Consider the following 12,386-nt stretch of genomic DNA (forward strand, 5'->3'; position numbering starts at 1 on the left):
GAAATTCGTAAATGTATTGATATTGATGATTAGTAAGGTATTATACGATGAAATATAACCTATACAATTAACGCCAACCAACGTAAAAGAAAGAACAAAAGTCAATGGTTTAGCCTTGAGGGCTGTACGTATGTATGTTATTTTATCTATACAAAGAGTATTTATAGACAAAGGTGTCGGCTCCATACCGAATAGCGAGTTATTTCTGTTAAAGGCATTCGTTTTTCCTACACATAGGGGTAAATTGTAAAAGAAGATTACCGAAAATATGAGATCAGCGGAGTGGAGAACGATCATATAAGTCGATCAGAGGGAAGTCGAGAAAATCCATCGGCTTCATCGCGCCGCAGCCGCCGAAGATGACCGACGCCGTTATAATACGAGACCCGATTATTTTAATCCGTTACATACGTTGTCAGAAGCATTTTTATCGTTCTTCACCCATAAAAATAAATAAGAAAACGGACACATACATAAATACACATATCGCCCACGCAAGCGTATATATATATGTATGTATATTATTGCTCAGTGCGTCTATTCTGTCTAGGCCGGCAACGTCGAAAACGACGGGTAGTCCGGTCCATTTAGCTTTATAACACCACATAATTTCGTCGTAGATTTTTATGATACAAATTTTATCTAGTGGAAAAACACACCAGTGAAATGTTTACACTAACATGTAAAACTATTATTTTTTCTTCATAGTACCCCTTTCTCCACACGCTCCTCGTACTATACTATGTTTCTGTATAATATGTATAGAATATTGACTTACCCCAGCAGCGTTAGCGTCCGGTCCGTAAGGATATGTTGTCCATCGTAAACTGGGCTCGGTGGTGGTGTCTAGGAGTACAACTGTAACAAATAAACGAGACTCAATAGATGTTTTGTGCACACGGGCGTAAGTATTGGTTAAAATATATAAATACACAATGCTATTTACTCGGGAAAAAACTTTTGTTTGGAATTTAATTTCGGGGGAAAAAACTCGAGCGTCCGACGTTGAGCTTTATGTTTATTTTCATCCGTACACGGTTATTAAGGCCCTTTGTTATTATTGCGCAGCGCGGAGTTGAATTAGTTTTGAATTTATTTTTCGCAATTCCATCGTAGTGCCAATACGATTTATTATTCTAATTAAATCACGATTTCGCAATAAAACTCTACAGCATCCTTTAAAAGTAAATATACAATACTCATCTTGTGTACGTTTATGTACACCGAGTCATCGTAAGTCTACGTAATACTTTATAGAGCGATGTAGATGACTCGGTAAGTCGATCAGTATAATATGTAAACTATATATATATATATATATATATATACACATACATCATGAATTTGTCCTGTGTAAAACCGAACAGAACAATGTGAAACGGTCGAAAGGGCTGTGAATGTAAGGAGAGGTGTACAGGTATACACCGAAGGAAACGCATAGCAGCAATGCGTTGCTACAAGGGACGGTGAACATAAATTTCGTCGGTGCGGTGTATAAACGACCGTACGAGAGTTTCTCATTTGTGCAATTGGCCCGTCCGCCCTTTCGCGTGTTAATACTCTCTCCCCCCCCCAAGGAAAATCCCGTCCATCTCTACTTTTACCAATCAACCCATCACACTGCAACGCCCGGGCCCACGCGGAACGTTGTCGTATATAAATAAATAAATATATATACCGTATAATATCGGGTACGAAAAAGGGACACGTAATCTGTTTACTCCCTCGTAGTGCCATTTATATTAATTAAATTCCCACGAGCCAAAACCAATACATACGACGACGACCACCACTAGCCTGTGCAGTGTTGTTACATATATTCTTTTTCTGGGAAAATCGACTTTTAATACCCTTATCTCGGCGGTAGGGGATATCTCGAAGGGGCGTGCGAGGGGTAACCCGCCCCCACGCGCCTTAATGAAGTTGTACACTTCGAGCGGCGGCGGCAGTGCACTGTAATTAGTCGGCGCTTACCCCACTCTCCACGTAACGCACACAAATCCGGCTACTTAACAGGCGTCTTGCACGCGAACAGGACATTAAAAATATTAGGTACCGAAAAAAGTAATAATAACAATAACAATATATAACGCGTTCACGATGGGGGTCGGAAAAACTGCTCGGAGACATGTAAAAATGACTCTGTAACGATATTATCGCCGTAGCGATAGGTTTTTTTTTCTCACAAATACATGCGCTTGCAGAGAAGACTTATAGTGCGTAGTGGTGCAATGGATTTCAGACAGTGGAACGGGAAGGGGTGCCGTGCACACGTAGCCATGTGGTTATATTGTTTCCGGCCATTTTTGTTCGCGGACTTTTGATTGGTTGCAAAACACAAAAACACACACACATAAAACATCGTTTGTACATGCACACGCTAATTTTGTCGAGTGCCCGCTAACCCTTCATCAACGCAACCACCGACCTCTATTCGGCACAATACTCAAAAGACAAATAAGAACGAGCTTTTCTTTTTTTACTTTTTTTTTCCGTCTTTTGTTTTTTGTACAGAAATACGTTTTCTTTTTACAATTATCAATCGGGTAATTAATTAAGATAATTCACATTCTGCACAGGAATCCAAAAGAAAAAATTACTGGTCGAGTTAATAATTTTAGAAAAAATTGTATATTTAATTTACAATTTTTGGATTCAAATTATTTCTCGATCTAAGTAAATTTATGTTTTTAAATGAGTAAATATAAATGAATATAATGAGTATAAACAGCTATTATTGAAATGCATGTAACCCAAAATTATATCCAGTCTTTTTATACATAATTATTTAAGTTTTATTTTTATCATCAACAGTGGCCATAATTTGCAATACACAAATTACGCTATTATGAACAGGGTTAACCATATAATTATTTTTGCACTTATTCTTGTACTTGGGCATCCACTATTATAATTATTTTCGCGGTTTAAAAATATTATAATAAAATAAACGCAAACAAGTTAAAACTATAATTATAAATATTAATAATATGCAATAAAATATAAATTAAAATAATATAATAAATAAAATAATTTGGAAAACAAGATGAATTACTTGATAAATACGGCCAATCAATAATTAAGGAAATCTATAACAATAATTGTCGCCGCTCTCTTCACTAATATTTTATAAGCCTCACTGGTATATATATATTTCTTAAGGTGATCATCCAATAACATTAATTTTAAATTTCAATGACATCAAAATTCCCCTCCATAAATGCACGTATAAATATATTTATATATACAATATATAAATAAAATACGTCAAACCCACTTCATAGCACCACCCAAAAATATATTTTTACCACGGTGACAATTTTTTACGGTTACTGCCCAGAGACCAATTATTATAATTAAATCTCCTTGATAAGTCCTTGAAGAAATAGGATCAAACGAAATATATTCGTTCATATTACACAATGATGAAAATTTGTATTTAATAAAAAATGAAACGAGAGGAACAGATTAATAGAAAGATTGAAAGAGGCGCGGAAAATTAGAGAAAATGGGAAAAGTCGTATAATTCATTGTAGTCAGATTAAACTTTTAAATTGTACAGGTCATTTTTGCCAAGGATTATCTTAATAACTTATTTTACATACCTCGGCAGATCTAATTTATCTTTTCCTTATGATGTGTGTGTGTTTCGTTGATAATATAATATCGCTATATTTGAAATAATGTCATAATTATTTTCGAGATCGTAAAATGAAATACGAAAACCGTGTTACCCTCCGACATCGACTATGAAGAAAACATCGTGACTGGTTATAAAATTATAATTAAATGAATGATATAATCATCACTAAATATTCGTCTGGCGGCATTTTTTTTTTTTTTTTTATTACACAGTAAATGAAGTCCAAAGTTTTATTAGTAGATCCAATAAAAATAAGAAAAAAAGAAACCCACAGTTTATAATTTATTTTTTCGCCAATAATTGTGGCGGCGGCATGTAGGAGAAAAAAATTATATCATAAAACAACCAAAACAAGCCCGACAAATAAAATACATTGCGTATTTTTTTTTCTTTTTGTATTATTATTATTATCCTTACATATTACAACCAGGCGACCAAACTAATGGAAAATTTAGAGAAACCTCGAATAATGCAGCTCTTGAATAGGTATATAAATATTATATTAGATCACCTATAGTCGCAAAATATATTATTTAACGAGGTTTGCTCGTATAGATAATACGAGAAATATAAATATATATTATACTTCACACGATCGCATAACTTTAATACATCTAAGGTTTTTTTCTAGAACCGCAGTACAAAGAGAATTTTTATTATATGACGAGAGAGAAAAACAACACTTATGCAGAACTGCCACAGTCGTATAATGAAGAATGCATATAAAATGCAAAAAACCTACGCATAACACGCAAATAACAGACAATGTATAGACGCGTGCAATTAAAAATGGAAAAAGTGAATTACTGTCGAAGCAATATACCTACATGTCCACACGTACTCGTTTCCATATAGACGTATATGAAATAATACAATAATAATAAAAGTTATCGTATCTGTAAAAACTTATTCAGTAGATTTTTATGATTTGTCAGTAACGGTCAAAGGCATGAAAGTATTCCGGTGGACGAAAACACGCGAATCTCTTCAGCGCGTTTTAGTGAAAGATGATTTGATGACACTACAGGTTGTCCTTTAACAGATTCAAGTACATGCAAGCTTAATAAAGGTACTCTATGAGCGAAGCAATAAAGGAAAATTGTTTATTTACTTATTACATACTAATATGTCATCTACCTTGAAAAATCATCAACATTTTATAGTTTTTCGAGTAAGTGTTCGAAATCACCAATCCGTATTCAGTGCATAGCCAGTGCAATAGCAGATTTAAAACTCGATCAAAAAAAGAAAAAAAAATTAACGGACAATATAGTGAGCGATTTCTTAAGAAAATCTTAGTAAGACTTATTTTCTCAATTCTATACAACGGATTGATCATATTCAAAATATGATGCCCGGATGTTAACATTCAATATCATTGAAAAGTAATGCAACATATATGCATCAGAAATAACACAAAGAAACATACTCTTTTATGAGTGATTTGCGAATGTAAATGCTTCATTAATCGCTAACGTATGAAAACCGTTGAAATGAACTTGGACGATTATTTTCCGCGAGCACTGCGTATGTTAATATTTCGTATCTATACCTGAATACCCTTATGCAGCAAGCGTCCTCGAAGGTCACATATTTTTTGTAAGCGGTGAACATTTTTCGGTACAGAGATATTCGCGACCAAGAGGGAAATGAAAAAAAACAACAGTAATAATAATAATAAGAAGAAAATAGAGATGAACAGAGAGAATTTTTTGCGATAAAAGTTCAGCAGATTCGTTATAGTGCACGGCGGACCACCGCTAACGTGCAATTCCACCGCATGTAACACAACAGTGCGTGCCCGAAATGCGAGGACAGCAGCTGCGTCGGTGGTGGCGGTGGTGGTGAATCGATCGGCCAGCTTTTCAACCCCACCGCCGTCTATACAGTCGTGTCTCTCTGAAGAGCACCTTAAAGTGTTCTCCCGACTGTTGGGCGCGAGCCCGGCGACAGAGAAAACCGAAAGCGACGGTTCGACAGTGGACATGCGATTCTCCAACCAGAGGAGAAGATATTTTTTCCCTCTTCGCAGAGAAACTTTTTCGCGCACAAGTGTTTTAATGAAAGAGAACCAAGGAAGAGAGAGAGAAAGAGCCGGAAAAACATGTCGTGGCCGCGGAGTCTCATCCTCGTTTACATTTATCGGAAAAGTATACGAGAATAAAAAAATAAAAAAATAAAAAAGCATTCACATATAACGTTACATAATGGATCTTTTGAAAGTTCACTTCGAACCAAATCTTATTCGGATCGATCAAAATATCGACGTTGCATAGGTACATGTATCTTGTACGCTGAAATGTATAGTATTACGAGTATTATTATTACTGAAAAGAACGCGGTTTAAAAATAGTTCGGTGAGAATATTGTCCGAAAATAAGAAAGATGCTGTAAAGAAATAAAAACATAATTGCTTTAGAACATGCTTAAATTTAGAATGATGGAATGGGCTACGAACAACAAAGATTTTGTCGGGCATACTTTTATTTCTACGATTATTTTTAAACGAATTGCTGGAAAAATATTTCGGTGTGAAACGAAAAACGACACTTAAGTGCAGATTCGTAGTTTTTTTAACAACATTACTTTTATTTATGTGAAAAATCTTTTAGAACAGCTAATGAAATAATAACAAAATGTTGATGATTTTTATTCAATTTCAAGTTTAATTTTTTGTGAATCAAATTAAACAATAATTATGAATTACAAATTTAATTTAAACAACTTGTACAACAATTTTTATCAATATTTTTGCAATTCTAAGGAGGATGAAAATAAATTCAATTTAATGATTTTTAGAATTCAAGTTTGATAATATTTGAATAACTGTGTTTATTTTCTCAAAGGAATTATAATTATTTTTAATTATTCGTAGTATTCCAATCCATTAATACAAAAAATATATAAAACAACTTATGTTAATACTTAAGAACAATTTTTTCGATTTTATAGTAATATTTTAATAATATTTTTTGTTTTTATATAATTGACTTTGTTCTTTAAGTAAAGATACACATTGATAATTTTAAGACATTTATGAATTTATTATAACAACTTTCGTAGTTATAGATAATATATTAATTTATATCACTTCATAAAAGTTTCAATATAAATTATAACTTTTTGCTGGACATCTTTTTTCTTAAACATTTTTCGAGAAAAGTAACAAAACAATCATTTTTAAATTAAAGTTTTGAAAAACGTTAGAAGCACTTTATTTATATATATTTGTATTTAAATTCTATTGAAACCCGAAAACAAATTATGGTTTAATGACTTTTTTATAAATTTGATATATTTATAAATATATACACAAATAAAATTAAATTTGTCTTTAATTTTTAAAAATCTTGAATGCATTAAAATGAAATATTCGGTAATACAAATATTGTATACGAAAATAGCGTTAAAAATAAAAATGTGTGCTGTACATACTCCACAAATATTTATGTTAGACGCACACGGAGTACACATAAAATCAATACAAGGATGTTGAGGACAAATTATCACGAGCATTATATGCATGTTTGTACATTACTTGCTAAAGATTTATATTGTTACGGAGAAAAGGGGAAGAATGGGTAATTATCAAGGCTTAGCAGCACAGCACATTAACATATCCGGTGGGGCAGGGCTGCAACGCGTGCAATACATGGAAGAGTGACGTATACATCCGACTCCTATAAAACGGTCATTTCTTGCCCTCGAGCTGTTCGAAAGATAAAAAGTACAATCAATGTTCTAGGTCGATAAACTTCGCCCCACGTGTAACTACATATATACACTAGTATTACAAACAACACGTTCGTTCGATGGACGGTGATTTCGAAAACACTGCAGTCGAGTACGAGATGGTGTATAATTTTTCTTGAAGAACAGACGTTTTTCATGAACATTGTGACGCGCAAAATATTGCCAACGCAGAATTATTTCGCACGAAAAACTAGTTATTCTTATTCGTTACAGTAATTCCACGACAACGGACCCCGCTGGAGAGATGCGATTAAGGGGATCATGGCGTAAGAGGAGAAAAACGGTTCGGAAGCTGCTGTATACTTGTGGCTCGCGGCGATGCCGTAGCCGAGCGATTTGCTCGTATCGGACATAAGACGCGCGGAGAGGACGGATGGGCTGTCGAGAAGTGTGCGAGCGGCATTGGAAGTGAATTTTATTAAAATTGGATTTTTCCCCCTCGCCACTTCGAACACGATTCGTACTCGACGTTATACGATATAATATCACGTACAGCACAACATTATACACGCATGATGCTGCTGCTCACCGCAGAACCGACCACTACACTGTACTATAATAACACTGGAAACAATAATAAAATATCATCTCAATCTCACGAGAGCACGTGTGACGCGCGACTCGCGCGCGGGGCACTGCTTCCAGGACTGCAGGCGAGCGAGGTGAAGCGAAACCCCATCATTACCGTCGTTATTGCTCGTTTGTGTTGCTCCTGGCTCCTTCCCTCCGCGCGTATTTTTTTTTTTTTTGTACGTTCGTATGGTGTGCGCTGCGGCCAGCACAGCAGTGATGTGTCGAACTTTACTCACTGACACTGCCTATCAAACGTACGCGAGCAACACGTTTAAAAGGCATCACAGAGCGCCACAGTCCGAAACGGATTTCTGCGGTTTTAATAAGCCGACACACGTGTCTTCGACACCTGCCCGGATGTAGTGCACGCACAACGCGTTCTCCCGTGCACGACGTCCTCGTCCATCCTCTCTTCGAGGCGGCTATACGGACACGATACGCGTGTGCATTATCGTGTTTCGTCGTCATCACGCGCCCACTCGTAGTCGCGCGAGAGGTCGATTTCCTCCTCCACCCGTTTTTCTTCTAGTTTCTTGTTTTTTTTTTTTTTTTTTTTTTATACATTATTCCGGATAAATCACGAGGCGCGCGCGCGCGTATTGTACACGAGCCAGAGGTGTCCGTTATTATTATTTTTCGTCGCGTCGTCGTCGTGTGAAAAAAAAAAAAAATTGGTAAAATAAAAATTACGTAGGCGTTTACGCTACGCAGATTGCGTTTAATATACGACGGGCCCGCGTTAATGAAATGTGACATGTTTACGACGGGACTCGTTGGAAAAGAGTTGCGTGCGCGCGTACAGCGTCGCGCGCATCGAGAGGGAGAGAGAGACGCGCCGCCGATCGCTCATTAGGTATTCCGTTTGTGCGCGGTAAAATAATTACGTAGGCCCTACGGTTGATCGATCAATTCGTGGTGTCGTTTAACAGCGGCGCTGCTCGTCGTCGACGTTGTGCGGGCAGAGCACATAGTCAACGCACGTGCACGGGAGAGGGAACGAAAGAGACGATCGCCACCCGAGACGAATGTGCTGAGGTAATTGTTTGTGTGCGCGTATTTTTTTTTTTTTTTATCGGTCAATCATTTTGCTTTTTTACAAACTATCGATATTTTTTATTTATTGTTTTTTTTTTTTTTTTTTTTTTTTGTACGCCGCGGACGACAATGACGACTATTATTTTTCCCCGTATGAATTCAATGTCCCGAAAAATACACAATAAAAACGCCATAATTGAGCGACGCGATATTGTAATAACGCGACAAAAGTTTAAACATCCGACTAGAAAACTTATTATAACGAGTAACAAAATAAAAACCTTACTCGGTTGAAAAACTGTTTCAAAGAAATGTGTATAAAAAACGGTGCTTATATAAGCGATAGAAAAAAAAAATCATTCGTATAATATTCTAAGACAAAAAACTGGTGACATGCAAAGAAACAAAATACTCGGAAGCCTGGAAAAAACATAAAGAGCTATAAGATTCCACATTATACACACACACTATATATATATATATATATATAGATTATTTAAAGTATGCGCTATGAGAAAATAATTAACTACATATACGCTGGGCCGGTTGAGCAATCGAGTGAATCACAAAGCAGCCGCATTAAGCGCGTAAGTACGAACATACGAATCAATAAATTAATATAAAAGCTTATAGAATATAACAGCACAGAAATAACTCGGACTGTTAAGACGCAAAAATTAATTGATACAGCATGCATATGTGTAATGGATAGTTGGAAAAAATTCAGTCACTAAAAAATGCAAATATCGTAGGGTTGTTTAAACTCATTCCATCTGCTCTGACTGTACATATATGAATTTCCCTTGTAAAAAGACTTATATTAATGATCGAGTTTAATAAAAAAAAAAAAAAATTAATTGCACACGTTATAGGTGTTATATGATATTGCGTATTTCGTATTTATTACATTTTTGGTATATCCATTAACCATAATCACCCTAGCTAAAAATAATGATTGCGATGCCATTCAAACTACGATAACAATAATATAAATTCGCCTAGAAGTCGTTTCAAAAAATTAAAAAATATAAACGTTAAACCTATCTATATTTCCGGTAATTATACATCAACAGCGACGCTACGCTATTGCATACATATTATTATTATTCGTTTTCGATTGATTCCCCGAGGTGCCGTCCGTTTTTAGTACATTCGTTGTTATTATTAATTTTTGTTGAAGAACCCGTTGTTACGTTAAATACATGTACTATGTGCTGGAGGCACCAATATAGTGTTTGTGTACGAGAATTGGTCAGTAGCGGTCAGCAGCATCAGCGCAATTGTGAACTGAACTTGACTTCTTCTTGGGCGATAAGAAAGTAGTTAGCGATTGCAACGGCGGCATATCGCATAGGTATTGGTTCCATTCACCATCACCATCCCCTCTGTAAAGATAGGGTGTAAATCTTCGAAGAGGGTAAAAATGCAAACAGTTGGCAACGTACGGCGGTTATTCCCATGGGAAATAATTGCAGAATCCCCGAAATGGGCAAGTGGCGAAAACAACAAATATTAATTAAGCTATTTATATTCATAAGAAATAATGGAATCTGGTTAAATTTTTAAAACATTACATCTGTTCTTTTTTAAATGAGAAAACGGTTCGTACGAATGAAAATTGGAAAACACAGCATTATATTCGTACTTAATGTTACGTTATGCCATCCATCCCAATATATAGCATACATAAATAAAAATGAAGAGTTTCGATTCGAGATTGTTTTACAATAATATATTGATTTAACACATACAAATTTTATGTCTGATTTACAAGCACGAACAACCAAAATAACGTTTAAAAACAGAACTAGAATTATAAAATTTTATCTTGAATTCACATTTAATTAAAGTTATGGGAACCAACAAATTGAAATAATTTTCGTTTATTGTGTTATTTAAATGTTCAATTTCGAGGGTAGAATTACACTAAAACCTATATAAATCATGTAGTTGTTCAACGGTTTCTTTGTTGCATAGTAGGGGGCCAAGTCTCGCGGAAATATTGAAAAACCAAAAAATAAATGTGGAAGAAAAAAAAATCATCTTTAAAACACATCCGATACTTTTAAAAGAACTAAAATACTAGGAAAACATGCTATATTTCTTTTAACAACCTTATTTCACCTTAAGCGTATAACATTCACTACCTCGAAAGACACCGGAGATGACCACAGAAGGGGGAAAAAAAACGATTCAAATTATACACACGCCTATGTGCACAGTAAATGGTCAACGAGCGGATTGTAAAAACAATATGTACACGACTGACTGGTAGTACGTACGGTGTGCGCATAAATATGTATATACGTAAAGCAATAACGACGACCCGGGAGTTGGAAAATATTTGTCGAAACTTAACCTATCGGCTGCTGTCCATAATGGGAATAAAGTACATTAGAAATAATAATAATAGTGCACCGTCATAGAACTAGTCGTGTCATGATGGTCCGACAAAATATTATATTATTATTATTATCATCATCAACGCATAACCGTGTTTTCCTTTGACCGTGTCGTGTATTTGCGTTGCGCTCGAAACCAGTTAATGTGCGTACCACCTTTATGCGCGTACGCTTATTGTACCGCTGCTATAGAACATATTACTTCCAATCGCGCTGAACAATAAGACTTAACCTTTCTCCCGTGCGACCACTTCGCAATGTGAATAACAAGTAAATATAAAAAACAAAAACGGGAAAAATCGCGAGGGTGAACACATATGAACCATACACATAACGCAGCCGAAAGATTTAATTGGCCGCTAACCGTTTGACACGCGCAAAGCGATATACGCCACACGCGCGTTTATTTAAACAAATTAACGGCAAATAATTATATACATAAAAAAAGTAAACACGTCTAGTATAACAAAGACATTACGACGGTGTTTTTCTCGCGCGTGATAATAACTTTATTTAGGAGAGACAACACAATGCGTATATTTTTTTATTTTTTTTTTCCCGTTCGGATTAGGATACGCTACGCGTTGAGGTCGTTTCGGTGTGTAGGCGGTGGCGGCGACACGGCCGGGAGTGTTCCTACACTACACCGTTGTAAATGTATACACGCGGCAGTGGACACCGTAAAAAAACGATTAACACGCTACCCCTACCTACCGCGATCCCATTATTGTGATTTTAAACGGGTGGAAAAGTAATATCACATTCGTCTTTTGCTCGAACGGTGGCGGCGGCGGCGCGATGACCGATGTGTATGAAGACATCGGAAAACACCACGCGCCGGAACAAATTGCACCGGATAGACAATCGTTATTAAATATTCCAATCCAAAGGAAATATCATAAAGATGAGGAAGAGCGGCAAGCATTCTACGGTTCATTATCATTACAATTGTAAAAGGGTCTAGAAAAATAAACCGAGAT

The 12,386-nt window shown here is 35.8% G+C and overlaps 1 protein-coding gene across 8 annotated transcripts in view; it reads right to left on the minus strand.

Annotated features, from left to right (window-relative positions):
• Positions 1-12,386, minus strand: part of LOC112693333 (ephrin type-B receptor 1-B) — a 114,320-nt gene that overhangs the window by 38,887 nt on the left and 63,047 nt on the right. For all 8 annotated transcript variants that reach the window (XM_025568333.1, XM_025568330.1, XM_025568331.1 and 5 more), the window contains exon 3: positions 779-858. In XM_025568333.1, coding sequence (XP_025424118.1) covers positions 779-858 — 80 coding nt within the window. The remainder of the gene's footprint in view (positions 1-778; positions 859-12,386) is intronic.

Source organism: Sipha flava, unplaced genomic scaffold (assembly GCF_003268045.1).
Source record: "Sipha flava isolate LNK unplaced genomic scaffold, YSA_version1 85_pilon_pilon, whole genome shotgun sequence".
Lineage (NCBI taxonomy): Eukaryota > Metazoa > Arthropoda > Insecta > Hemiptera > Aphididae > Sipha > Sipha flava.